General features: G+C 39.8%; 1 protein-coding gene across 2 annotated transcripts in view; it reads right to left on the reverse strand.

Annotated features, from left to right (window-relative positions):
- USP3 (ubiquitin specific peptidase 3) overlaps positions 1-22,343 on the reverse strand; it is a 106,044-nt gene extending 83,701 nt beyond the window's left edge. For both annotated transcript variants that reach the window (XM_077747546.1, XM_077747541.1), the window contains exon 1: positions 22,214-22,343. In XM_077747546.1, coding sequence (XP_077603672.1) covers positions 22,214-22,304 — 91 coding nt within the window. In that variant the 5' untranslated portion in view covers positions 22,305-22,343. The remainder of the gene's footprint in view (positions 1-22,213) is intronic.
- Between the last annotated feature and the right edge of the window lie 5,231 nt (positions 22,344-27,574).

A 27,574-nucleotide genomic window follows, 5' to 3' on the forward strand; every position in this document is an offset into this window, starting at 1 on the left:
CTTGGAAGAAGACGGCTCCAGCCCTAGGTACTCCAGAAGATGCAACACAAGCCGAGTTCCTCCTGAATTCCTGATCCACAAAATCATAAACAAAATAAAATGCTTTAAGCTATTAAAATGTAGCTTTGTTATGCAGCAGTAGATAACCAGAAAACCAGAGCTAGAAAGAGGGCTATCAGTGATATAGCATCCATCACTCACGCCTACCAAACTCACTGAAATGAATGATGTTGTTTAACAGAAGTGAGGATGGGACACTTCAAAAGGTTCTACCCATAAGAATCAAAATTATACATGGGCTAGACTACGCCCTCTGCAAAAGAGGTAGTAAGAGAGTAAAAACATGGTGGTCTATTATCAACTAAGCTGCCATCATCTTTGAGACTGGTACTTTCTATATCCCCTCAATATTTTAATAACTCAGATCCAGATGTGCTGTCACTACCATAAGACAACCTCTTTTTTTTTTTTAATGTTTTATTTCTAAGAGAGAGAGAGCGCGCAAGCGTGACCAAGCAAGCAGGGGAGGGTCAGAGAAAGAGAGAGACACAGAATCTGAAGCAGGGTCCAGGCTCTGAACTAGCTGTCAGCGCAGAGCCTGACGCGGGGCTCAAACCCGCGAACCGTGAGATCATGACCTAAGCCAATGTCGGATGCTTAACCAACTGGGCTACCCAGGTGTCCCACAACCTCTTTTTTTTGTTTTTAAACACAAAAATCACTTCTAATGTTGCCCTATATTATAAAAAACAAACTTAAAAATCTCTATTTTTTTAACTTAAAAAACACTATTCCCATAGCAATCCCAAATTCTGAAAAAAGATCCTTAAGAAAGTGTCATTGGCACTTGCAAGAATTCCTTTTCTCTCCTTTAAAACTACAAAGCTCGGGGCACCTGGGTGGCTTAGATGGTTAAGTATCCAACTTTTTTTTTTTAATGTTTACTTATTTTTGAGAGAGAGAGAGAAAGAGAGCGAGAGAGCGTGAGCACAGGCAGGGGAGGGGCAGAGACAGAAGGCGACAGAATCTGAAGCAGGCTCCAGTTTCTAGCTGCCAGCCCAGAACCCNCATAGAGCCCAACACAGGGCTTACTCTCATGACTCAAGCTAAAATTAAGAATCTGATCTTAACCAACTCAGCCACCCAGGCGCCCCACGCATCCAACTCTTGATTTTGGCTCAGGTTATGATCTCACGGTTCATGAGTTCAGTCAGGCACAGAGCCTGCTTGTTGGGATTCTCTGTCCCCCTCTCTCTCTCTGCCCCTCCTCTGCTCTCATACTCTCTCTCAAAAATAAGTAAATTAACATTTATATANGGCTTAACCAATTGAGCCACCCAGGCGCCCCACGCATCCAACTCTTGATTTTGGCTCAGGTTATGATCTCACGGTTCATGAGTTCAGTCAGGCACAGAGCCTGCTTGTTGGGATTCTCTGTCCCCCTCTCTCTCTCTGCCCCTCCTCTGCTCTCATACTCTCTCTCAACAATAAGTAAATTAACATTTATATATATGTATGTATGTATGTATGTATATGAAAAATAAAAATAAAAAACAAAGCTACAAACCCTATCCTTCATTTCGTGTCTCTCTGGATTATGTTTTTTTTTTTTTTAAGTTTATTTATTTTGAGAAAGAGACAGAGCGAACAGGGGAGGGCAGACAGAGGGAAAAAGAGGATCCCAAACAGGCTCTGCGCTGGGACCAAAGCGGGGCTCAAACTCACGAACCATGAGATCATGACCTGAGCTGAAGCCAACACTGGTAGGCTGAACTGACCAAACCAGCCAGGCACCCCCAGGAATATGTTCTGTAATAAGCATTCCGGGAAACCTCAGATTTTAATGAAGGTTCAGTTTGAAAAACTGAATAGTTATGACTTGAGAACATCCTACTCTATCTGTTTCCAATTCTATCTTTGCTCTAAGAGTTCTGACATATTCCTCAGCCAGCCTGACTTGATCCCTATCTTACTCAGCAATGTAAGATCTCAGACCTTTGTAGCTGGGATCAAGAGCCCACATCCTAACTAGAATGCCAAGATTTCTGAGGAAGTACTCACACTTTTCTCTTACAGTTCTCAGAAAATTGCTGCATGGCCAGCCTAGGAGGAGGAGGAGGAAAAGGAGGGGCACAACGACCAGAACTCTGTTCTACATCATTTGGGTTGAACTAAGCAAAGGCCTTGATCACCTGCCCTTGACTCACAACCCTGCCAAAAGGAATCTTCCTTCTTTAATACAAAGATGCACCAAATGATTAGGTTACCCTCATAGGAATGTAACTGTTACTCTATAGACTCAAACATGTTAAGAGGTCATGTGACATAATGAAGCAGGCATGGGCTTCAGAACCAACAGTTTTACATTTACCTTCCAGCTTTACCACTCTTTTATTCTGTGACCTTAAGGGGCTGGTTCCAGAGATAGCTTTTTCATCTAGAATAAAGGACAAATACCACTTCTACTTCACATGGCTATGCTAAAGATTTCTTAAGACAAAAGATACAAAGTACACACCAAAGGGCTTACCAAAGAGAAAGCACCAGTGACTGTCAGTTTCTTTCCCTCAAAAATATATTAAAAAGAATAAAATGGCTGTCAAGGGTTAATTTTGGAGGCTGCTACTATATATAATACAGTTAACATATGTCCACATATATGTGGACCAATTCTTGGAATTTTTCCCCTTAGTTTATACTCACTAAAAGGAACTGCAGCTGACGATTCCTTTTCATAAAAAAATCCAAATACATATGTCACATTAAAGTCAGCAAAAATCCCTCAGAAACCCCTCCTATATCTGACCTAAAGTTAAATTATAATATTCAAAACATCAAATGAAAGAGATAAATTCAATTAACAAGCTTATTTCAAAATTGACTGAAATATGATAACCACCTTAATGTTAGAATCATTAAATTTTATGTATCTAATGTAAAATAAATATACTGTATTTAGAAAGCAAATGCATTTTAGATGCACATTTTGAGAGATGTGCAAAGAAGTTTACACAACTTAATAAGATGATACAGATAAAATATTTAAGTACAGAAACAACTTAAGCATCAAAACCGCACTGAAATACACTGAACTCAAAGGTATTCAGAAGAGATTATATCATGATTCACCAATCTAAACAAGCAAAATATACTTTGGGTATTCCAATATCCAATACAATGCACTAAGCCAAGTGATTTAAAAAATTTTTTTAACTTATTAATTTTTAATGAAGTATAGTTCACACACATTATATTAGTTTAAGGTATATAACAGTGATTTGACAACTCTATACTGTATTACCACAAGTGTAGCTATCATCTGTCATCAGACAACACTGTAACAATACCACTGTACATGCCCTATGCTTTACCTTTCATCCCTATGACTTAAATACTTGTAACTGGAAACCTGTACCTCCCACTCCCTTTCACCCACTTTCTCGGTCTCTCCACCCCTCCCCTCTGGCAACTACCAATCTGTTCTCTGTTTATGGGGTCTGTTTCTACTTTTTGCTCTTTAGATTCCACATATAAGTGAAATCATACAGTACTTGTCTTTGTGTCTGACTTACTTCACTTGGCATCATACCTTCCAGGTCCCTCATGTTGTTGCAAATGCCAAGATCTCGTCATTTTTTTATGGTTGAGTAATATTCCAGTGTGTGTGTATGCGCGCGCATGTGTTTGTGTGTGTGTATAAAACATCTTTTTTATCCATTCACACTTGTGTTGCTTCCTTATCTTGGCTATTGTAAATAACACTGCAATAAACACAGGGGCATAATTATCTTTTTCTGAATTAGTGTTTTCATTTTCTTTGGGGAAACAAAAATATATTTTTTTAAATTTCCAATTCTTGTTTTAGCAAAGAAGAAAACAGGAATAATTTCAAATCACACCAGATTAAATATATGGTGTTCAGCCTATCTTTATGAACCAGTAGGCTGAAATTCAATTCCTCTTTATCCCCTTATTACCAGATTCTCTTTAAGAAGCAATGTCCTTGGGGCACTTGGGTGGCTCAGTCTGTTAAGCGTCCAACTCTTGGTTTCAGCTCAGCTCACGATCTCACAGTTCATGAGTCTGAGCCCCTCATGAGGCTCTCTGCTGTCAGCACAGAGCCTGCTTCACATCCTCTGTCCCCCTCTCTCTGACTCTCCCCAGCTCAAGTTCTCTCTCCTCCTCTCTCTTTCCCATCCTCCCCCCCCAAAAAATAAACATTAAAAAAAAAAAAAAAAAGGCAGCAATGTCCCTGGCTCTTCAGAGCTAACTTTGAGATTGTGCTCTAGCCTACTTCTCCAACCTTTCCATGTCAGAACATGCACAGAAAATGATAACATCTGTATGGCGCACGCACATAAATTCAAAAGACTTCTCAGGACCAAAAGTGATCTGTTGGGAAGGTACAGCCACTGTTAGGCTAAGGGAATCATTACCTCAACCAATATATAATTCATTCATGGTCGTTCAGATGAGAAACTGTACTAGCCAATGTTTTACATGGTTATCTACTTATGTAGGAAGAGGTCTTCCTTCTGCTGCAATGCCCACGTATTAGAATAAGAGTCTGGAAGTCCTCAACCACCTGAGAGGGCCAGCACCATTACCTGGGAATCCAAGAAGCCATTTCTCTGAAGATCTGCAGTTTATAATACTGACTAATACTCTGAAACCATCAGAGAAAACAGATGCTCAAATATCCATCTCTGTCAGTCCAATGCAATTCTCTGACCCCAGGAAGTAACCAGTCAGCAGTACAACTTGAAGGAACATAACAAGAGTTAAAAGTAAGAGAGAAGTCCCAGAAGCAGTTCAGTCTGAGTACTCAGGTGGTAAAACAGCACTGATTAGTATGCACAAGGAGCAGTCAACTGCTTAAAATGAAACTGGGCCCAGAACATATATGATTAGCTATTATGTACTGACTAAAAATGTTTCCAAAGCCACTTAGAGCTCTCTGATTTCAAGGTTTCTCAAACAGAAAAATAATTACAACCAAGTATTTCTTTTCAACGGCCTTAAATACAGTTGTAAGGCCACAGCAGAAGGGAGGACATGAGCAGGCCAGCAAATAGGTTAAGGTATTATTTTAAAATGACTTACACATTACTGCTCATACAACTAAAAAATTTAAACTTTCAATCTTCCCTGAAGATACTCTTGATACAAAAACATATTCATACAAGGTTATTAATTGCAACATTATTTGTAATTGTAGAACATTGGAAACCACCTAAATATAGGAGCCAAAACACAGGAACTGTTGAATTCACTGTGACACATCCACAGATGGAGTACTATGAAGCTGTTAAAAAAAATAATACAGAGGGGCACCTGGGTGGCTCAGTCTACTGAGCATCCGAATTCAGCTCAGGTCATGATCTCACGGCTCATGAGTTCAAGCCCTGCGCTGGGCTCTGTGTTGACAGCTCAGAGACTAGAACCTGCTTCAGATTCTCTCTTCTCTCTCTCTCTCTCTCTCTCTCTCTCTCTCTCATGCTCTGTCTCTGTCTCTCTCAAAAATAAACAAATATTTTAAAAAATTCTAAAAACAATACGGAAAATTTTTACAAACATAAAGTGATATATAGGATATACTGTTAAATAAAGGAAGCAAAGTCCAAAAGTGTATACTTAATTTGCTACTTTTTTAAGAGACAGATAAGAAAATACTCATTTTTTTTTTTTTTTTACAAAAAGAAACACAGGAAAGGTAAATCAGAGTAATTATCCAGAGGAGTGGATGGGAATGAGTAAAAGGATCAGGTAGTAACACTGCTCAGTATAGTGTTGTTTTTTTTTTTAATTTTTATTTATTTATTTTGAGAGAGAGGGGGGCGGAGAGAGAGAGACAAAGCAGAGGAGGGGCAAAGAGAGGGGGCAACAGAGAAGCCCAAGCAGGCTCCCTGCTCTGAGTGCAGAGCCCTACATGGGGCTTGAACCCATGAACCTGATCATGACCTGAGCCAAAACCAAGAGTCAACCGCTAAACCAACCTGAGCCACCCAGGACCCATCCCACTGCCCCTCCCCACCTGAGTATAGCTTTGGAACCAGGCTAATGTTCTATACACTGAAAAAGTAAAATAAAATCAGCAAAGAGGAGGTGAAAAAAATTCAAAATGGGAATCAGACACAAATGAACCCAAATAGAAGTCAAATGAGTATATTAAAAGACAGAGGGAGAGTAGCCTAAATGGCTTTTGAACATAATACTTTATATATTGTCAGTATACAGAAAAAAGAACTATAAACAAATACTGAACACTAGTTAGAAGGGGTTTTCTTCACAATGGCATGGGTTCGCAGTTCTGGAACTACTTTCTCTGATTATGGCACACAGAGCAAATAAGTATATATACTGAGGAATATGGGATCCAGATTTTCAATGTCAGAGAAGAGCATTACAAATATGAAAAGGCTGTTGAAGGGAAATACTGGGCAAGATCAGACGTGTGTTGTTGAATTAGAATTACAAGAATTAATATGAACTCACACAAACACACACAAATAGATATAGACATGTGTATTTCTTAGCTCTTATCCACCGAGAGGTCTTAGGTTATAAACATTACTCCCCACTACACAGAATAAGGGATACTTGGGAAAATGGCTGACTCCAAGGCTGGGGAAGGCTGAGTACAAGATGAATGTCAGAGAGAAAGAGCTCAAAGAACAATAGGAACGTGTCAAAACTACAGCTTAAGTTGCTCCCACTAGCCAAATCTATGCTAATATGAGCCTCAAAATAATAACAATATCACAGTATAAAATAAAAAAAACTATGAGTCCAATACGAATACAACAAATGAATAAACAAATGAGAGAAAGGAAAGCTCCTCTTTACAGAATACTAATACTTTTAGAAGAAATACAAGTTAAAAAATTCAACATCTTAAAAAATTTCAACATCTTGCAACCATCCTAGTAATAAGTGATTCACTCAAGAATCATCAATGGATGCTAAATTATTGGGTGAAAGCGTGGTGAAGAACAAGATATATACACAAAATCTCAAAGTACCTCCCAAAAGATACTAATAGCAAAGGGAAAAATGGTAACCTTACAGTGGAATCACCTGGAAAATATTACCTTAATACTGGAAGTTAACATTACCAAAAATGAGACAAACCAATATTATAAATCTCTTGATAGGATGTCCTGAGAAGAAACATTCACTTTGTAGTATTCCTATGGGAAAAAAAAAAAAATGCATGACCTGAATCTAATCATGAGAAAACATCAGAAAAATTCAAACTGAAGTATATTTTACAAAATAATTGGCCTATATTCTTTAAGAATACCATGATCTGAAAGAAAGCCAAGAAACCGTTCCAGATTTAGGATGACTAAAGAGTTATGACAACAAAATGAAATGTATGATCCTGGATTAGATCTGAGGGAGTTAGGTAGGTGTAATGCAAAGGGAAACTGCTGTAAAGGACATATATAAAGGACATTACTGGGGCAACTGGAGAAATCTGAATATGGAATGTGCCTACCATTAATACTCTACCAGTATTAAATGTCCTGTTTTCACCAATATCCTACACTTACTGAAAAGAAACTGCTTGTTCTTAGAAAAACACAAACTAAAGTATTTATGGACAAAAGAAGCATTTTATCCACAAATTACTCAGGGGGGAAATATACAGAGGGTACATACATAAATGATAAAAACAAATGGGGCAAAATGGTAACAACTGGTGAGTCTAGGCAAAGACTCTTAACCATAGAGAACAAACTGATGGTTACCAAAAAGGGGAGGGAATGGGTTAAATAAGTGATGGGGATTAAGGAGGGCACTTGTTGTTATGAGCACTAGGTGTTATTTGAAAGTGTCTAATCACTAAATTCTACACCTGAAACTAATATTACACTGCATGTTAACTAACTGGAATTTATACAAAAACTTGGGGGGGGTGGAAGAGTACATGGGAGTTCTTTGTACTATTCTTAGCAATGTTTCTTTAAGTGTGGAATTATATCAAAATAAAAGTTTTTTTATTAAAAAATTTTATTCTTTACTTCCAATTAAGAACACTTTTTGGGGCACCTGGGTGGCTCATCAGTTAAGCATCTGACTTTGGTTCAGGTCATGATCTCATGGTTTATGGGTTCGAGCCCCACATTGGGCTCTCTACTCTCAGCAAAGAGCCTGCTGGCTTCAGATCCTCTGTGCCCCCCACCCTGCCGCTCCTGCACTCATTCTCCCTCTCTCTCTCAAAATAAATAAACTTATAAAAAATTAGTTTTAAGAAGGACAGTTTTTTTAAATACCAAAACACGAGGAGAAAGGCTAAATTACCAATGCGCAGAGCCAAAGAGTTTTATGAACCTAGCATTAACGCCACTATATTGATGGATGATGAATTAATCCAGGAAAAATATTACAACATATTAATTGTAGTAGTCCAAAGGACCTTATAACTACGTTTCTTTTACGTATTCAAAGTATGGCTTGTGATTTGGTTTCCTAAGCAGAGTCAAACAAACTCCCTGGTTTACCTATTTTTTCTGCTGACTCTAATGGAAACAAGGTCTTGCTCTGTCCATCAGAGAAGGTAAATCTGAGTTTGAGCTTTTACTCAAATAGAGTAATGCAAAAGTTCAGTCTCAGTGACTTAACTATCTGAATGATAACTAGTAAGATCCATTTTTGATAGAACAAAGCACCTTGCCCTAAAAACGGATTTAAAATACTTCATTTAAAAATAGACACCAAATTAAACATGATCAACCAACTTTTCTCTAATCTCCTGTCCCTCCTAACATCCCACTAAAATAACAAAGGAATTAAATTGATAATAACGCACAAGGATAAAGAAAACATGGGAGACAAAGCACACAAAAGATTTCGACATGTTTTCAGAAGTCAGGAAGAAGTTAGAGAAGCTTTAAGAATCTTAGTAGTGCAAAGAAAGTCGCAACCTAACTGCCAGCAGAGAAGACTGCTGATGGGAGGTGGCCCTGGGCTCAGGGGCACTAGGAACAGCAGACAGCAGGATAAGGACAGGATTGAAAACAATGGATCTAAATAAAGGCTGTAATGAACAACTGAATCACGCAACTTCCTACACTCTGATGTCAGAACATTAATGGCCAGGTGTACAGCCTGAGAAGACTGAAAAACTGAACAGAGCTAAAAAAAAGTTCTCATGTAGACATCTTCAGTGTCACCTCCAATGAAAAAAGTTCCCCCTACCTCATAGTGAAGCCAACTGTAAACAAACCCCATCCACTCACAAAGTTTTTCAGTGCCTCACTCCTGTATGAAGACAGACAAGGATTAAACAAATCCTTAGAAAAAATCCTAGTCTGAATCATTTAAAGAAAAAGAGGAAGGGATACCTGGCTGGCTCAGGCAGTAGAGTATGTGACTCTGGACCTCAGGGTCACGAGTTCAAGCCCCATGTTGGTTGGACATAGAAATTACTTTTAAAAAAAAAGAAAGAAAGAAAGAGAGGAATCCACAGGAAACAGAAATAATGCTGTAGCATAGAAGCACAGAAAAACTTTAAAACAAACAAATTCTAAAACTTTGGAGTAATAGAAGATACTGCAAAAAAGCAATAGGATGTATGAAGAAGCAATGGTCAGAAAAATGAGAAAAAGCTCTTGAAAATTAAAAATATGATTATCAAAATTCAATAAAAGGGATGGAAAAAATCAAGGAAATATTTCGGAAACTAGAGCCAAAGGGCAAAGAAAAAAAAGATAAGAAAATTGCAGGTTCTACCTAGGACACCCAACATTCAATTAATAGGAGTTCCAGAAAGAAAAAAGAACAAATTGAAAGATGTGAGTATGGGAAGATATGTATGCTATCAAACATAGACTGAAAGGCCCTTTCAATGCCCATCACAATAAAAGAAAAATTACCCATACTAACACATACCACTTTGAGATTTCAGAACACTAAGGATAAAAAGAATATCCTAAAAGCATCCAGGAAAAAGAATAAAAGGATATACAGTATGTGAAGGCTTAATAATCAGAAAGGCATCACGTTTCTCAACAGCAACCCTGGAAGCCTAAAAACAAAGGGACAACACTTTCCGATTTCTAAGAGAAACATCTTTTCTAACTAATATTCTGGTCAGTCAAGCAAACAAGTATGAAGGTGGAATAAAAGTGTCACACTTGCTTGGGGTCAAAAATCTGCCTCCTATGAGAAAGGAGCTGTATGATGTAATCCAGAAAAACAGTCTAATAAACCAAGAAAGAAAAATAAATGGGATCCAGGAAATGGGAGATCTAATATAAGAGAACAGCAAGGGAATAATAGGATAAAAAGTGCACAGTAGGCCTAGAGAACAATCTGTTGAAAGAGAAGCAAGAGGGTTCTGGAAAGGAGATCTTCAGAGGAAAAAAAAAATACTAAGAGATTATCTGCTTAAGTGGTGAAAAACAATATTCATAGATATTTGACAAATTTATAAGCAAATTTGGGAGAAATTTTGTAGAAGGTAAAATTTTTTAAAAAGGCATTTATTAACTCAAGGAAAAATACAATTCTGGGCAAGAAAGAAAAAGTAATCTCCATAGTAACCAAAGCTTATAATCTAACTATACTGAGAAATGCAAAAAGGGGCAAGGGTGGAAGAAACACTAATGTCCCCATTTACCACAGCAAGATGTCAAGAGATAAAGCCTAAAAGTAATAAATTAAGAAATAACAATGTATTACTTAGAAGTATACAGGTATTTACCTGCATGAGAGAGAAAACTAAACAGATCTTGAAGTGGATGTCTACGGACAGTAAAATTGAGGGCAGAGGGGAGGGAGATTGCTGTTGTGTTTTAAACCTTTGGCTACTATCACTTAATTATGTACATGTATTACTTTTTGAAAACATGAATTAATCTTTTTTATTTATTTTTATTTATTTATTTATTTACAAATAGTTTATTGTCNTGAATTAATCTTTAAAAGGTAAATTGATAAAATCCTATCAATTCATGTAACTGCCCATAGCATTTTTTTCATCTTTAAGAAAAAGTAGGTCCAAAATCTATTACATGGCACTTAGTGAGGTATGGAATTGTTGAAATCACTATATTGTACACTTGAAACTAATATAAAACTGTATGTTACCTATACTGGAATTAAAATTTTTTTAAATCTCTTACATGGCATAAAATTTACAACAGCAATTTATCATCTGAGGTGTGCTAGGCACACAGTGAATTCCCTACAAGTAGAATTTGCAGAGCTAATTGTATGTGCTCTTTATTAGAGAATATAATTTCAAAATTGGCTAAAACATGTCATCTATATGTTAGCAGATCCAGTTACCTACAGAGCTAGAAAAGGGAGGGCATCTGGTCTTGCTGACTTCCCACACAGAGGCAAATTCTGATCCATAAGGCTGGTCCCCTCACTGGCTCCAGCATTTTATTCTACTTTGAAATTTCTGAAATCAGTTTTCAACATCAAATGAAAACAACATATGGAAACAATGTATGTGAAACTACATAAGCCCCCGAACAGTAATGCATTAAATAAGTTTGTTATTAGTCATTCTATCACAAACTCTGACTTTTTCATACCTACTTCGGTGAAAAAATCTAATGAAGCTATTAGCTTTATCTACTCTACCAGCCTTTAGCTAACTGCTGGAACTGTGCCCCTACCTCCAAATGAGGGGAAAGGGTAGCGGAGAGGAGGAATAAAACTACTAAAGCCAAAGTAGATTACCAAATCTAGAGTCAAAATGGGCCACTTTTGCCTTTGCAGACTAGACACAAACAACTACAGAAAAATTACCAAGAGTTTATATTTCTATCATTTCAAAAATAACTTTCCCTATGAAGCAGATAATGCAGAATGAAAACAAAAGCTATGAATCACTTAAGAATAATTCTGACATCCAATATTTCCATTTATTTAACATAGCAAGATCTAATGCTTTTGCATGCTTTTGCCAACAACCTGAGTAAGCAAATCCACTGGCTAAACAGTAGTGACCCATCAGGTCATAAATGTAAACACTACAGAACTATTATTTCAAAAGAGAAGTATATGCAATACAAGACTCATATATATATATGAATAAATGTTTATAAATAAATAATTTATATTTATAAATAAATTAAGTAATTAAGAACTTTAGGAATCTCATTATCAAAGGCTTTACTCAGAGAACAGGTTTAGTATCTGCACTGTAGAATTCGCTTCCTAGTTTTCTGTGGTTACATAATGAGGGAAAGCAGTAAAGCACAAAGGGGTGGAGATGGGGGACACCACACTTATATTTACTGGTATGCTGGGAAACCCTTCATTCTCCAAAACTCAATGTGACTATTAGGAAATGTAAAGAAAAACTACAAAATGGACGCATACTTGTACTCTGCTTAATGAGTTAGATACCAAATATTCCAGAAAATAGGCACCTGCAAACTCCAACAGCTGTCCTAATTATTTAATAAAAACCAAGAGTTGTAATTTTCTAAAAAACAGTAGACACAAATTCAAAATCTGACCCACATTTCCCTAGAATATCTATTAGTTGTTCAAAGAAAAAAACCCACAAAAGCCTAAAAAATATGTTTTTAAATGAGGCTCTAAAAAGACTACACACAAAACAATTAACTGAAATGTAACTGATACAGTAAAGCTCTCAAATTAAACTCTCATGTCATGAATGCTGAGGTCTGGCAACTACTGCACACACATAATGTAAAGGTTGAGTCCTTATTTGGTGCAGAGCAACTTCTCCAATGTTAAGGCACCTCACAATTAACATTCAAAATAACTTATTTTTTAAAAAAAACTTTAATGTTTATTATTTGGGGGAGAGAGTGAGAGAGAGAAAGCAGGGAGGGGGCAGAGAGAGACACAGAATCCAAAGTAGGCTCCAGGCCCTGAGCTGTCAGCACAGAGCTGGTCGCAGGGCTCGAACCCGTGAACTGCAAGATCATGACCTGGGCCAAAGTCGGAGGTTCAACCCACTTAAGCTACCCAGTCACCCCTAACATTCAAAATAATTTAAGTTGAAGCTAGAGTTAATTGCAATTAAATCAAAGGACATTTTACTGTGTGACATTAAAATTTTAAAAATCATCAATCAATAACCTAAGTACTGGCCCCAGGAACTCTAAGATCAATCGACTAACTGATTGACTGACTGACGTTATTTTTGAGAGAGAAAGAGAGACAGAGTGTGGGCCCGGTAGGGGTGGAGAGAGAAGGAAACCAAATCCAAAGCAGGCTCAGAGCTGTCAGCACAGAGCCTGATACAGGGCTTGAACCCATGAACTGTGAGACCATGACCTAAGCTAAAGTCAGACACTTAACCAACTCAGCCACCTAGCCTCCCCAGGAACTCTAAGTTTTAAAAGAAGTTCTTTTTAAAAAATATATTATATTAAAGCATTTCTCTAGCATGCTATCTATTAATTTTTCCAGGGAAACATTCTATAGCAAAAACTGTTTCCTTGAAATTTCAGTTGAATCTTCAAAAACTTTGACCAAAAATATCACCATCCCAATATTGTGCAACAAATGTTCAAAACAAAGGAATGAAACATAATCTATTATTACAAAATAAGTGTACTATCTTACAATCAGTTAAATTAAACCTGCAGGAATATGACAGTTAATCACCAGCCTGCTCTTCCTGATGATGAAATAGTATAGGAACAGTCTATACAATTAAGAGTCTTCAGGGTAGGTCAAGGATAAACAGCCAAGCAGATGTCTACAAGCTGTCTTAAACATAACTAAAAAAATATCAGGACTGAATGTCTACTCAAGATGGAAAACGGCCCACTGATAGAGCTATTCAATCCTAAAGCAGAGTACAAAGTCTTCAAGTAAAATCCAGTTGGTTATATCTTTTCAAAGATAAACGCTGGTTCATATCGTAAAAATAAACTCTTCAATTCCCACCTAGCACTTATTAATCATGAAGCATTTAGCTAACACAAACACTAAGACAACTATAAACTTCAATGTCCCAGTTTAATTTCAATAGTTTCAAAATCTGAAATTGCCTAAGTTCATCTGCATTTTATATATCTGTAAATAACACACATACATACTTTTCAATATTTAAGAAAGGGAAATCTGTTTTAAGCTTTGTAATCTAAAGACTATAATTAAACTTTACAAAAAATACAATTGGAAAGTTTTAGAATATAACTAAGTGGAATCTACAAAGTACACTGTAGATTCTTCACTGGCCTAAAAGCAAAAACTCAATAAACTATTAAAATAAATAAATAAATAAAATAAAAGCAAAAACTCAAATAACCTCTGAGCTACCAGAAGTAAAAGCAAAATTCCATATCTTAAGAATTCCCTATCTCCCCTATCCCATAAGAAAATCACCTCCAAGAAGAATTTCCTCTACCAGCAACAAAATTTTAAAATGAGAAGGGACAAATTCAAGAACAGAAGCACATTTATTTGTTCTTAATGTTTTATTTTTATTTTTGAGAGAGCACAAGCAGGGAAGGGGCAGAGAGAGGGGGACAAGGATTCGAAGTGTGCTCTGCGCTGACAATAGCAAGCCAATGAGCCCAACGTGGGGCTCGAACTCACAAAAAGAACCATGAGATCATAACCTGAGCTGAAGTCAGATGCTCACTGAGCCACCTAGATGCCTGAAGAACAGAAGCACATTTTTAAAAATAACCAAAAGTGGGGTGCCTGGTGGCTCAGTCGATTAAGCATCCGACTTCAGCTCAGGTCATGTTCTCACGGTTTGTGGGTTCGAGCGCTGCTTTGGGCTCTGTGCTGACAGCTAGCTCAAAGCCTGGAGCCTGCTTCAGATTCTGTGTCTCCCTCTTTCTCTGACCCTCCCCTGTTCACGCGGTCTCTCTTTCTCTCTCAGAAATAAAAACATTAAAAAAATTTTTTTAAATAAAAATAAAAATAACCAAAAGCTAACTGCATTTTATCCATTGTTATGTTGAGAAGGCTGATTCATTATCTGAACTAAAGTTGTATGAATTTCAGCCAACAAAAAAATTAGATCTGAACTGTAACAAAGTTAACACATTCAAAAACAGCAGTTTCTTCCAACTATACGACCAATCTTGTTCCAACTTGCCTGCACTTTAATCAATAAACAGGGAGAGGAAAGGCTAATCAAATACAGAATTTTTAAATAAATTATTTTCAAAATGTCGAATTTAAAACACATTTCATGTCAAAAATCTTCAAAGGAATTATTTCCAGTATGTTTCCAAACACTTTAAATCCTTTAAATTATTAAGCACTAAGTTGCTGGTTTACAAAATAAAGACCCTGCTTTTTAAAAGGCAAGCTGAAAGTATGGTTTGAATGGTATTTGAATATAAGCTTTGGGCTATCTCTAATACCCCCAAGCATCTTAAGCAACTCTCTTAATCTTTGTCTCAGTTTCACAATCCATAAAACAGGAAAAACTACAAGGATGGGCAGTTAATTAAATTAGTCAGGATTAAACGCTAGCAATCTTCTTTGAAGTTACTTTATGTTTTCTTCATTCTCCTACTCAGTAAAACTAATAGATGAGAAAACATCTGGAATTACTATAGATACTAACATGTGCAGACTCACAACAGCTAAAAGACAATCTCTATATACAAGTTTCTAAACTAAAGAGCATTCAAACCCCAAAAGATTCCAGGATACAACTACAATAAACAAGTTTTAGGTAAATTCCCTTTCAATCTAAAAGACACCTACTCTTACCTACATTCTCAATTCAGACTTAGTACGAATCACAGAGCATATTGAGAGGTCCTGGCACAAAATAATTCTAGGTAAGATGAACAAGCTGTTACTGATATCAATGCTATTCTCACCATTCTAAACTGTCAGTCAAGGTAAGCTTCATCACAAATATACCATCCAAAAAGTACTAGTCCCTGCTGAGAATCTAAGTACTTCCTTTTAAGCCATCTGTCCAGGAAAGCTCTGTTAAAACACCCAGAATGCAATTGTTCTCATGTCTAAAGGAGCTATGAATAAACATGAAACAGTAAAATACTTTAAACCATATATATTTTCCACTTCAAGTACTGATAAACTACTTACCCAACTCTATTCCAATGCTTAGGTTGAACACAAAACCCATAAGTAGGTAGGTGGGAAACTGCAGCTTAATTGAAGGATAAGAATTTTTTTTCGAAGAAGGAAAAATATAGGGATGCCTGGGTGGCTCAGTCGGTTAAACATCAGACCAGTTCAGGTCATGATCTCGCGGTCTGTGGGTTCAAGCCACAGCGTGGGGCTCTGTGCTTACAGCTCGGAGCCTGGAGCCTGCTTGGATTCTGTGTGTCTCTCTCTCTCTGCCTCTCCCCTACTCACACTCTGTCTGTGTGTGTCTCTCTCTCTCAAAAATAAACAAGCATTTAAAAAAGGAAGGAAAAAATATAAAATAGTTCAAGAAAGAGAGAGAAGCTCTAAAAGAAAGAAAAAATAAAGTTAGGGAGAAATGTGCATGTAAATTACTCCCTCATAGAAAAGGGACTCAATTAAATTTTAAAACAGAAATTTAAATTACTCACTGAGCTACAAACTAAATTACTCACTGTTCTGCTTACTGAGCTACAAATACTATAAAACCTAAGTTATTTCCAAATCTAGTTTCAACAATCCAAAGATGAATCTATTAAATTCCAGTAAAGAAGGAAATTGCATAAATTAAAATGTTTTAAAAAGTAGGATGTTATAAAAGCCTAAGGCTAATGCTGTAAAATCAAATAATGATGAGAAGGAATTATTTTGAGAATAAATGAATAACGGGAAACTGAAACAAAGAGTTCACATTCTCCCCTTAACCCTATCCTTTTTGTACCTTGGACATGAAGGATAATCTCTGTGTACTACTCAGAATACTATTTAGAAAATAACTTCTGATCAATGTGTCAAAACTTCACAACAGCAAAATGTTAGGCTCAAGGCCCAGACTGCAGCCTCTTTAAACAAAAACACAAAGCACACTCTAGACTCCAGGTCTTTCTATCAATTATTTAGAGACGTTGCTAAGGCTGGCTTAAGATTCTGGGGATGAGGGGGCAGCTTACTACGAATCACAGATCATCTTGAGAGGTCTTGGCTAGAAAAACTAGAAAGACAATTAGATTTGACTTAAGTTTACAAATATTACCAACAAAGTTTAAGTTCTTCAAAGAAGTATATAAAAACTCAAATGTTAGCTTCCAGAATTAATGTGAAAAGCATCACCTGTCCACTGATTTTTAACTGCCCCACCCGCAATGACACTAAAATGTCCACCTGCCCATCTATAAACACAGAACATCAAAAGAGTACAAATTCACTGTGACAACAACATTGCAGAAGGCCATTTGCTGTTAATCCAGGCAAAGTTTACCTTACAGACTAAAATATTGGGAGTAAGGTCTGGTGAAAGCATTCTGGAAGCTCACTCTGCATTTAAAGTTCACTCCGCATTTATTTTCAACACAAAGTTTAAGACCATTCCAGCCAGGATCTAAATTGAAGCAAGTTCCCTCATTCATTAAGCAAAAATTTACTGAGTGTCTTATTACATGCTAAGCACCTAATAAGTACTTCAAACAGTGCCACCAAAAAGCAATAAATACATCGACCCAAGGATGAACAAATGACTGATCCTATCTAGAAAATTTAGTCTAGTGGGCATCCAAGAGTTTCTTGAGATGAAGGCTGTGAGAGAAATATGACACAAAATAACCCATCACCAGATCAAGGTAATTTCTCACCTTATCACAAGCTTCACTATAAATTACAAATTTATTACCACAGGCCAGGACTCAATAATCAGCACCTATTCTTACTAAAGGGATCTTCAAAGAAGGAGGGCTATCTCTAACATCCACCTCCAGTTGTAGAGCATTTATTTCATCTACACTTACTCTTCCTGGGTAGAATAATGTTGAGGGTAACTGTGTACTGGAAACTTAAAGAGGCATTCTCAGCTCTTTGAAGAATTAATCAGAAAAAATTCTCATGCCTATGCTATTAAAATATCTCCACTGTAACTGGCTATTTTATTGAATTCAAACGCCTGAGGTCCAAATGCTTATTCTTTGGCTTTCTTTAGTTATTAAAACAGTTGTGTTTAGGGCATCTTTTTAAACAATTTGTGTTTTTTTCCCTTGTATTTTACCACTGGTTCAGTCCTTTTACCCACAAAAATAAGAAATGCCCAAGCCTCCAGCTTCTGAAAATAACATCTGGTATGTGCACATAACAAAGATCTTGAGAGAATGTCCTAGTTTTTATTTAAAACTTTTTCACTTGAAATGAGAATGCCTTTAGCAAAGATTAGACATAAGTCAGCCTTTACCTTATTAGGAAATTGCTATTTTCAACATTTACCTTAAACCACAACATGGATTTATCTTCTAACCTGTTAGCTTCCTGTCTCTCACCAACAAGATTAGACTGTAACTCTTTTTTGAGAGGACAGGACAACTGGACCCCAATAGAACTGGATGTGTTGCCAGCAAATATATTTGAAAAATTCCATAAAGGCATAAATGTGGCTAGCCTTAAGGATTTCTCTAGTATTCTAAAGCTTTTCATTAGAGCAATTGTCCTTTACGGTTACTATAATTGTATACTAGTGCATTCTCAAAGTGTGTTCCTGGACCCCTGAGATTTTCCAAAACCCTGTCAAGGGTACAGTGAAGTCAGGGCGCCTGGGTGGCTTAGTCGGTTAAGCGTCCGACTTTCGCTTAGGTCATGATCTCGCGGTTCGTGGGTTCGAGCCCCGCGTCGGGCTCTGTGCTGACTGCCAGCTCAGAGCCTGGAGCCCGTTTCAGTCTGTGACTCCCTCTCTCTCTGACCCTCTCCTGCTCATGCTGTCTCTCTCTCTCCTAGAAATAAATAAAACATTAAAAAATTTTTTAAAAAAGGGTACAGTGAAGTCAAATCATTTTCATAAGTAATATGAAGATGTTACTTTTATTGTTTACCCTCATTCTCTCACAAGCATGCTGTGGAGTTTTCCAGAGGCTACATGATGTGTGGTATCTCAAGAGGCTGAATGCAGAAGCAGACACAAAAATGCAGCTGTCCCCTATTTAAGCTGGACAATAAGAGATGCAGAAATGTAAAATAACGCCACTCTCCTTATTAATCCTTTGTTTTGAAAAGTATAGTTATTTTATGTAAACCATTATTTCTATTAACAGGTAATGGATTTATTACCATTATGTGTGAATGACTTACTAAAATATATTTAAATTTTGTTTCAATAGCTAGTGCAGAGAGTATCACTAGATAACAAGGCATACAAAAGCTGAGGTCTCAATAATTTTTAAGTATGTAGGGGTCCTGAGACGAAAAAGTTTGAGAACCACTGTAGTACACAATTATATAACCTAACATAGAGTGCCTTCCATAAGTAAGAAGCTCAAGTTAATGCTGAAATATAATTACTTCTTACACCTCCTAATCTTGTTGAGAAATGTATCTCCTTGCAAAGCATAATTCAGCATAAAGCCAGTCTGTCCTAGGCCCTATTTAAGGGGCTTTAGATATTTAAGTATGCAGAGAGAGTCCTATTTATAAAGATGTTCCGGCTCTAATACCACCCATTACTTGACTAGTGTACAGGAATCTCCCAACACTTTTACAAAAAATTACCTTTTTCATCCTAGCAGCAACCTGTGAAGTAGATGTGAAGTATTACCCTTTTTTCTTCTTTTTTTACAGATGACATAATCAAAGTGATGGGCAGAAGAAAAAGAATTACTTGTCCAAGGATGTACTGCTAGCTAACAGAGCCTAGGACGTTGGCCTTTTGCAATTTGCTTGGCTGCCTTAAGGCTGTTTCACTGTGGTGTAATTGCGAGCTCCCAAAGAAAACAAGGCAAGGGCATTACTTTTATTGTACCAATGCCAAAACAGGGAATTTTTTTTTTCCTCCTTAATAAGAATGTAATCAGACTCAATACCCAGTCACAGCATTATTCAACACACTGGCTACCCTTTTGGTTCCCTACCAAAAAGAAAAAAAAGAAAGAAAATAAACTCAAGAGTTAGAGAATAAATACAAGAATACATAACACTCCAAGATGATGAATTAGTTAAGGACTCACAGATTTAACTAATCATGTAATCAGTGAAGCAGGCAGGCAAGAACAAGATCAAGCTCAATACAACAGATTATATCAACAAATGGATGCCAACAGGTTAAAATGGGAGGTCCACACGAAATGGGTTCAATTCACAAAATATGGACAGAAGGAAAAAAACAAAAAGTTGTGAAACTAGCTTTATTCATTCTAAAAATCCAAGCATGTGACTAGAACCACCCTTGTGAAGCAATGTCAGAGACAAGCTTTGTTGCAAGATGCAAAGACAGCCATCCTCCTCCTAGGAGAGAAATCACCCCATCCTTAAGGCTAGACATACTACTCTGTTCTTGTTATCAGCACAAGTCTGTTAGTTATGCTCCATTTTAACTTAAGTTCCTCAAGAGATACTCAATGGTCTGCACTTATTTCCAGTCAAGTGGACTCCCTGACAAAGGCAAGACTGACTCACAACAGGGTATCTGCCACTTGCATAAACTCTTTCCCTTTTTCAATTTTTTTAAAGCTTATTTATTTTGAGAGAGAGAGAGAACACGCGCACCCATGAGCATGGGCGGTGGGGAGGAGCAGCAGAGAGAGAGACAGAGAGACAGAGAGAGACAGAATCCCAAGCATGCTCCGTGCTGTCAGCACAGAGCCCAACACAGGGCATGATCCCATGAACCATTCATGACCTGAGCCAAAACCAAGAGTCAGACACTTAAACAACTGAGCCACCAGGTGCCCCTCTTTTTTAGATGCACGGGCCCAGCAAGGCCATCTTTAAATGTGATGTGATTTTACCTAGAAAAAACCAGAAGTGTGCTGTCCACTTTGTATCCCTAAAGTTTACTACAGAAGAGCAAGACCACCAATCTTCAAGAGATAAGCTTTGCGTAGTGTTTACTTTGGTCATTTGTTTTTCAAATCTCTTAGGAAAAAAATGAAAAGTTACCGTAACAGCACCACAGCTATAGCTACAGTTACAGCTAATGTACCCCAACCAATCTGTAAGGCGATTTGATACACCTTACTTATTTTTCCATACTCCACACTCACTGTGGAAGAGAAATTTAAAGGTGAGAGCTAATTTGTACAAGTTTCTGCACCTTCATAGAAAAAAAAACCCTGCAATACTGCACTGTAAAACCAATTTAACCAGTTAATCTTTAAAGGCCTGGTGCAGAAAAAGATCATCTGACTTTGCAAAGGCAAGCAAAACATCAAACCCCTGAGAGCTCCAAGAAACCGCAGTTATTTCTATTCCTCACCCTACAGTACCTTTTTCTTTGTGCCGCTGCCTATGTTTTTCTCCAAGGACATAATCACCATTTAAGAAGTAACCTGTCAAAAGTGCTAAGACATACTCTCAACTATCTTCCCAGCTCCAACCACAATGGTAAATGTCAAACACTTGAGCTGTACCATCGCTGTTTTCCTAGATTTCTTCAAGTGAACTTACGGTTTTTGAAATACACAATTCAAATTTTACACTACAGCTCAAGCTACCATTGATCATCTCAAAGCTAATAAACAAAGACTAGCGGCGGCACTAGGGCCCTACCAGGAAGTAATCAAAGCAGTGTGGCTGGTGCGATCCTAAGTCGCTCGAGCAGACAATAAGAGGGCACTGGGGCTTCCAAAGAGCCCAGCAGAAGGAGTTAAGATGCTTAAGTAACGCAAAGGCAGTACATAAACCTAATAACGGTTCTGCAGCACACGAATTCGGGAGTCCTAACGCAATTTCAGACAACCCAAAAGATGTGAAAGGCAACTCGAGCCGCCGCTCCAAACCAGCTGCCGGCTCAGCCTCCGGAGCGGTTTAGCCCGCAGCCTGTCTTCAAACTTCACCCTTCCCGGCTGACGAAAGACTCCAACCTCGGCCACCCGAGTCCCGAGCGCCTCTCGGGGCTGAGGGCTCCCACCTGGCGTGGATCGAGTTGCCCGAGCCTGCCGGGAAGCGAAGGGAAGCGAAAGGAAGCGGGGCGGGGGAAGCGGCGAAGGGCCCCGGAGCGCCCCGCAGCCCAGACAAAGCTGCGCCCGGCGAGCGGCGCTTTTCTCGTGCGGTCGAGGAGGGANCGCCCTCACCCCACCCTGGGTCCGCGCGCCGGCCGCCCGCGGTCCCTAGACGGCAGGCCCGGCGAGACCGGGGCCTCGGGTGCGCGGCAGGGCCGCCCCGGGGCCGCACTCACCGCTGCAACACCAGGACGACGGGGAGCCGTTGGGGAACTTGGCTGAGTCTGGAGTGATGCAGACGCTTGAGCTGAGGTGCGGACACTCCATGGCCACGAGGAGGGTGGCGAGGAAGAGCGAGGCTCGGAGACCGGGNCGCACACCCGGCAGGTCCTCTGCGTTTACCACGGAGGAGCGAGTGCTCACAGAGAAGACTGATCCTGCGTGTTGTGTGTGTGGTGGTCTGACTACTCTGTGGTAGAACAGCTGGCCACTCAGGAAAGTGTGAAGAAAACAAAAACCACCTGGGCACACAGGCACTCTAGCTCCCATTTTGCACACGAAGACACAAGCGCAGAGAGGTTTAGGTGCTGGCTCCCGGTGGCACAGCGGGCTGCATAGATCCCAGAGCAGTCCCTATTTAGTGTTATGCTCCCTGCGACAGGTTCGATCCTGACCTGGTTCTAGGTTCTGAACACGTAGCCTTTACCCAGCCACCTGGGTGCTGTATGGCTGGGGCCGCAGGGGCGCCCACGAACCTGGCTTCAGATCTTGTCACTGTGACTCACCATCTGCGTTACCTGGAGCAAGTGGCTGGACTTTTCATCCCTAACCCCCCAGTGGAGGTTTAAGTGAGATAGACATAACCTGGGTTTGCTGAGTGCGAGGTCTCAATTACTACGTGATGAAAAGGGAAGGGATCTAACATTTGTTAGGTCCTACTACTTTTTGTTGGACACCTGCTAGCCAGCCACTTTACGCACAACATCTCATTTAAACCTCGCACCCCCTCTACCAGCTGTTGTTACAGTACCCTGTTTGGCTTTGGGGAATTGGTTAATCCATGCGAGGACTGGATCCCTCGCTCTCAGACCTCTCTGTAGAAAGGAGGACAGGGCAATCCTCAACGATCAGCATGAGCAGTCCTTACACCCGAGCTAGTCTGCGATCTCTCTGGGGAATGGCCTTGAGGACGTCCGGGGCTATTACAAATATTGCCTCAAAGTTGGAGCATCTCGTAAAACCCGGCGAAGGAGCAGCAGGGCCAGGAGGCGGGCAGGGGCGGGGGGGGGGNGGAAATGATTAACCGGGCAGGGCCGGGTAGTGGTTAGAGCTGGGCAACTCCCCGCAGCAGCGAAGCCCTGAAGGAGCCCAGGACGCCCTCCCAGTCACTTCTCACGCCTTCCCATTCCTACCCGTCCCTTGCTCCGCTCCCTGCCCCACTACACACCTTCTACCAGGACTCGGTTTCTTCCTGGCACCCTTCTGCCGCATGATGTTTAGTCACCTGGGGCATCTCTGCCGACCCTTTCCTCCCGTAACACTTTCGAATTAAAGCCCTTCTGTTGCTTTCCAAGTTTTATTTGATTGCTTTTAGAGCAAGCCCGGTCTGGGGATTTTATGGCAGTGAGGAGTGTGGAAAGTGTAGCTGCTCAAATCCTAGCTCTACTGCCTACTTGATGGCCAGCTTGAGCAAACAACTGTCTCTCTAGTCCTCCCAAACGTTTTTTTCTAAATCTGTAAAACTGGAAAAATAATACTTATCTCACAAGGAAGATGTAAGAATTCATAAGAATTGCCACTACTTAATAGATATCCCATAATTTATAGTTTTTTTTTCCCAAATAGCCTGTGAGAGCATAATTGCCTAGGAAGGGGGTGGATAAACAATAAATCGGACCTTTGCTCAATCTGACCTTCCAGCCCTCTCCGGTTTTTCTTCCAAGGCCTGGCTAGACCAACCTCTGTCTCTCTCTAAACAACTACCCCCCCATTTAGTATCCATACCCTCTCATTTAGCCATGGAGTAGGCGCTGACCCATGTCATCTTCATACCAGCATGTAATGCTTCTTTTTTTTTCCCACCCTCCAACAGACTCAGTTTCCTCACCCTCTAGACCTCAGCTTAAACATTTCTTCCTCGGAAAGACCTTTCCTGACCCCTCTCCACCCCCAGGATACTTCCAGGTTATGTGATGCCCTTGTCTGCCCCCATACTCTGTCTTTTTGAAACACTCATCATGCCTATAATTATTTGTTTAATGTCTGCCTCCCCCTTGGAGGTCCATAAGCATAGCAAACAAGTCTGTCTGGTTTCCTGCTATATTCCTAACATAACATGTGGAACGTGGAGGATGTTCAATAAGTAAGTGTTCAATAATGAATGAGTGAGTGATCGATTAGCAATGTCTATTTTGGGCAGGAGCTTAGGAAGTGGCTGGTATTAGGCCAGGTATTTGCCACTCCCCTGCTCCTCCCAGTTGGTCTCTAAATTTCCTTTGGGCTCAGAGTTTATCATTTTAATGGCATTAAGAATGTGAAAGCACCTAAAATGTAAACTGCTTTTTTAAAAAAATAGAAGAAAGAAAAGGAAAAGAAGTCTTTTATTAGCATTGTCTTCCTCCAAAGTAGAATTAAAAACTCCTCTGAGCAGGGGCCCTAACTTAGTCATCACTGACTGCCAAAGTCCCCAAAGGGCAAACTATGACTTTCAAACAGTCCAGAGAAGCTGGCCAAAATCAGAAAGACCCTCCTGGGGCTTTCACTAGATCACTAGATTTCCCTAAAACACAGAGAACTTTCCTGTGTCTCAGAAAGTTTGTATTACACACACACACACACACACACACTGCTGGGCGGGGAGGTTGGGAACCTTCGAGGTACGTAAATGAGTCAGACGGGGAAAGACCACGGCCATGCACGCTGGGAAGCTTTCTCAGCTTTCTCAGTCCCTAATCTGTCCGGTTACCTCTAACAACAACGTTCGCTTTTGTGTTCTTGGCCCGCATGCCAATGGCTCTGGGGAGCCCTGCCATACATAGAGCCCTGGTGGTGACAGGCAGCTCGGCCATAGGGAACTCGGCAGTGGGGATTCCCCGACCAGCCCTCTAGAAACCAGGGTAGGGAGGGGGCCGGGGGCCACTCCTGTCAGGAGCAGCGGGTGTGTTTTAAAAGTTTGCACCTTTCAGAGGACAGGAATACACAATTTCAACCATGCTATCAAATGTTTCTCTTCTAAAGGATATATAAAGGAAAGGGCTTACTGATAGGGGAAGTCAGAGGTTGCCATGGGAACAATGATCAGGAAAGGTCTCAAGGTTGCTGTGACCTTCCCCTAGCCTTACACTTGAGATTTGTACCAGAAGCGGGTGGTCCCGAAGCAAGGATTACAAAGTGACCAACCCCTGGAGAAGACTAGCTGACTATCTCCACACAGGCTTACTGGAAGTGCACAGAAACGTAAGTTAATTATTTACTGTAGAGATTTTTTTCTAGGAGCAGAGCCTCCTTGGGAAACCAAACTTGGATCTAGAGAAGGCTTGGGAATATCCAGAAGTGAGGGGGCGGGTAGGAGCTCATCGAGGCTCTTTTATCACCTGGTTTGATGTTCCAGGAGGTGCTTATTGGATACTTCCTTGCTTGTTTACTTGTTTATCTAGGGTCAGTCTCTTCTATGAGAACAGAGACCTTTTCAGTCCTGTTCACTGCCTGACGTCCAGCTCCTGGAATTCGGCCTGGTTGTCTGCAGGCCCTGGGTAACTATTTGAATGAGTGAAGCGAAGTGGGTGTGGCCTTGAGCCTGCCAGGTTCTCTTCCACTCAGGAATACACACCTTCACCGTAGGTGTCATTCTCCCACTTTTTTCCATTTACCCCTTTCACATTATCTCCTTGCCCAAAATTCCCCAGTGGCTCCCCATCCCTGGCAAGATAAAAACACTCAGAAACCCACTGCTGTCAGTCAACTGTCCTTTCTCTTTTGCTAAAGCTTTTTATTTTTATTTTTTTATGGTTCCAGCAGTAGTGAAAATAGCTCCTTCATTTTAGAAAATGTGCTTCCTTATATCTCTGTGTCCTCCCCTACCTGTTTCCCTTCTACCCGGCCAGCTCCTACTCCTTCCTCGTGAAGTATATAACCTCCTCAGGGAAGTCCTCCACCACTCACCTAAGCAGACTTCTTAGCCCCTGCCCACCCCCCTTTCTGTCCCCTAAGCTTGCCACATAGTGCTGCTACTTTCTGTTTAGGGTTCAGTCTCCCTTGGGAAGTTACTTTCTTTTTCTCTATGGATATTAGGCACCTAGTTTAGCAATTGCAGATATTAAGCAAAGATCCTATTTGTTTTTTGTTTTTGTTTTTTTTTTAATGTTTTATTTATTTCTAGGAGAGAGAGAGAGACAGTGTGAGCAGGGGAGGGTCAGAGAGAGAGGGAGTCACAGACTCTGAAACAGGCTCCAGGCTCTGAGCTGGCAGTCAGCACAGAGCCCGATGCAGGGCTCGAACCCACGAACCGCGAGATCATGACCTGAGCTAAAGTCGGATGCTTAACCGACTAAGCCACCCAGGCACCCCGCAAAGATCCTATTGGTTGATTAAATGTTGAAAGTGCCCCTCTCAAAAGTGATTCTATCACTCATTGTGTAATGGTCCCCTGGGTATTCACAGAAAGAACTGCAGTTATATAACAACAGAAACTTCACGTTTATTGGGTCCCAACTAGGTGCCAAATACTCTATCAAGTGGTCTTCATTTCTTGTTTAACTCCCACAGCAAACCTGAGAGGTAGGTATTATTTCCATTTTACTGGTTAAAGAACTAAAGCTCAAAGATGAAATAACTGCACAAATTTACACAATTAGTACTTGGTCTTTTATCAAATGTAGTAGAGTTTCACCCTTCATACACATGGTCAGCTAAAGGATTTTGCAGTATTATGTGGGGATAGCTGAAGTTCCTAATAACAAAAACTTAAGGACCACAGGACACAGAAGAGCCTTCAAAGTAACTAAAGAAAGAATCATTTAGTACCATTGTAATAATCGTTATGTCATCAACATCTTAATTTGTATTGCTTTTAATGCTTTCTTTATCATTGAAATGTGAATTTCACAGCGCTTTCAGGAAGGAGTTGAGAAGGTTGTCTTGTTTAAAGACCCACTTTGCAAGGGTGCCTGGGTGGTTCAGTCATTTAAGCATCCAACTTGCTAATTCTTGATCTCAGCTCAAGTCTTAATCTCAGAGTCATAAATTCAAGCCCTGCGTTGGGCTCCATATTCTTTGCTGGGCATGAACACAACTTAAAAATAATAATTATTATTACGGGAGCACCTGGGTGGCTCTGTCAGTTGAGGGTCTGACTTTGGCTCAGCTCATGATCCTGCAGTTGGTGGGTTCAAGTCCCACATCGGGTTCTGTGCTGGCAGCTCAGAGCCTGGAGCCTGCTGCGGATTCTGTGTCTCTTTCTCTGTCCCTCCCCCGCGCACGCTCTGTCTCTCTCTCTCAAAATAAATGAATAAACAATAATAATCATCATCATCATGGGGCACCTGGGTAGCTCAGCTGGTTAAATGTCTGACTCTTGGTTTCGGCTCAGGTTATGATCT

This window comes from Crocuta crocuta, unplaced genomic scaffold (genome assembly GCF_008692635.1).
Source record: "Crocuta crocuta isolate KB4526 unplaced genomic scaffold, BGI_CrCroc_1.0 scaffold130, whole genome shotgun sequence".
NCBI lineage: Eukaryota > Metazoa > Chordata > Mammalia > Carnivora > Hyaenidae > Crocuta > Crocuta crocuta.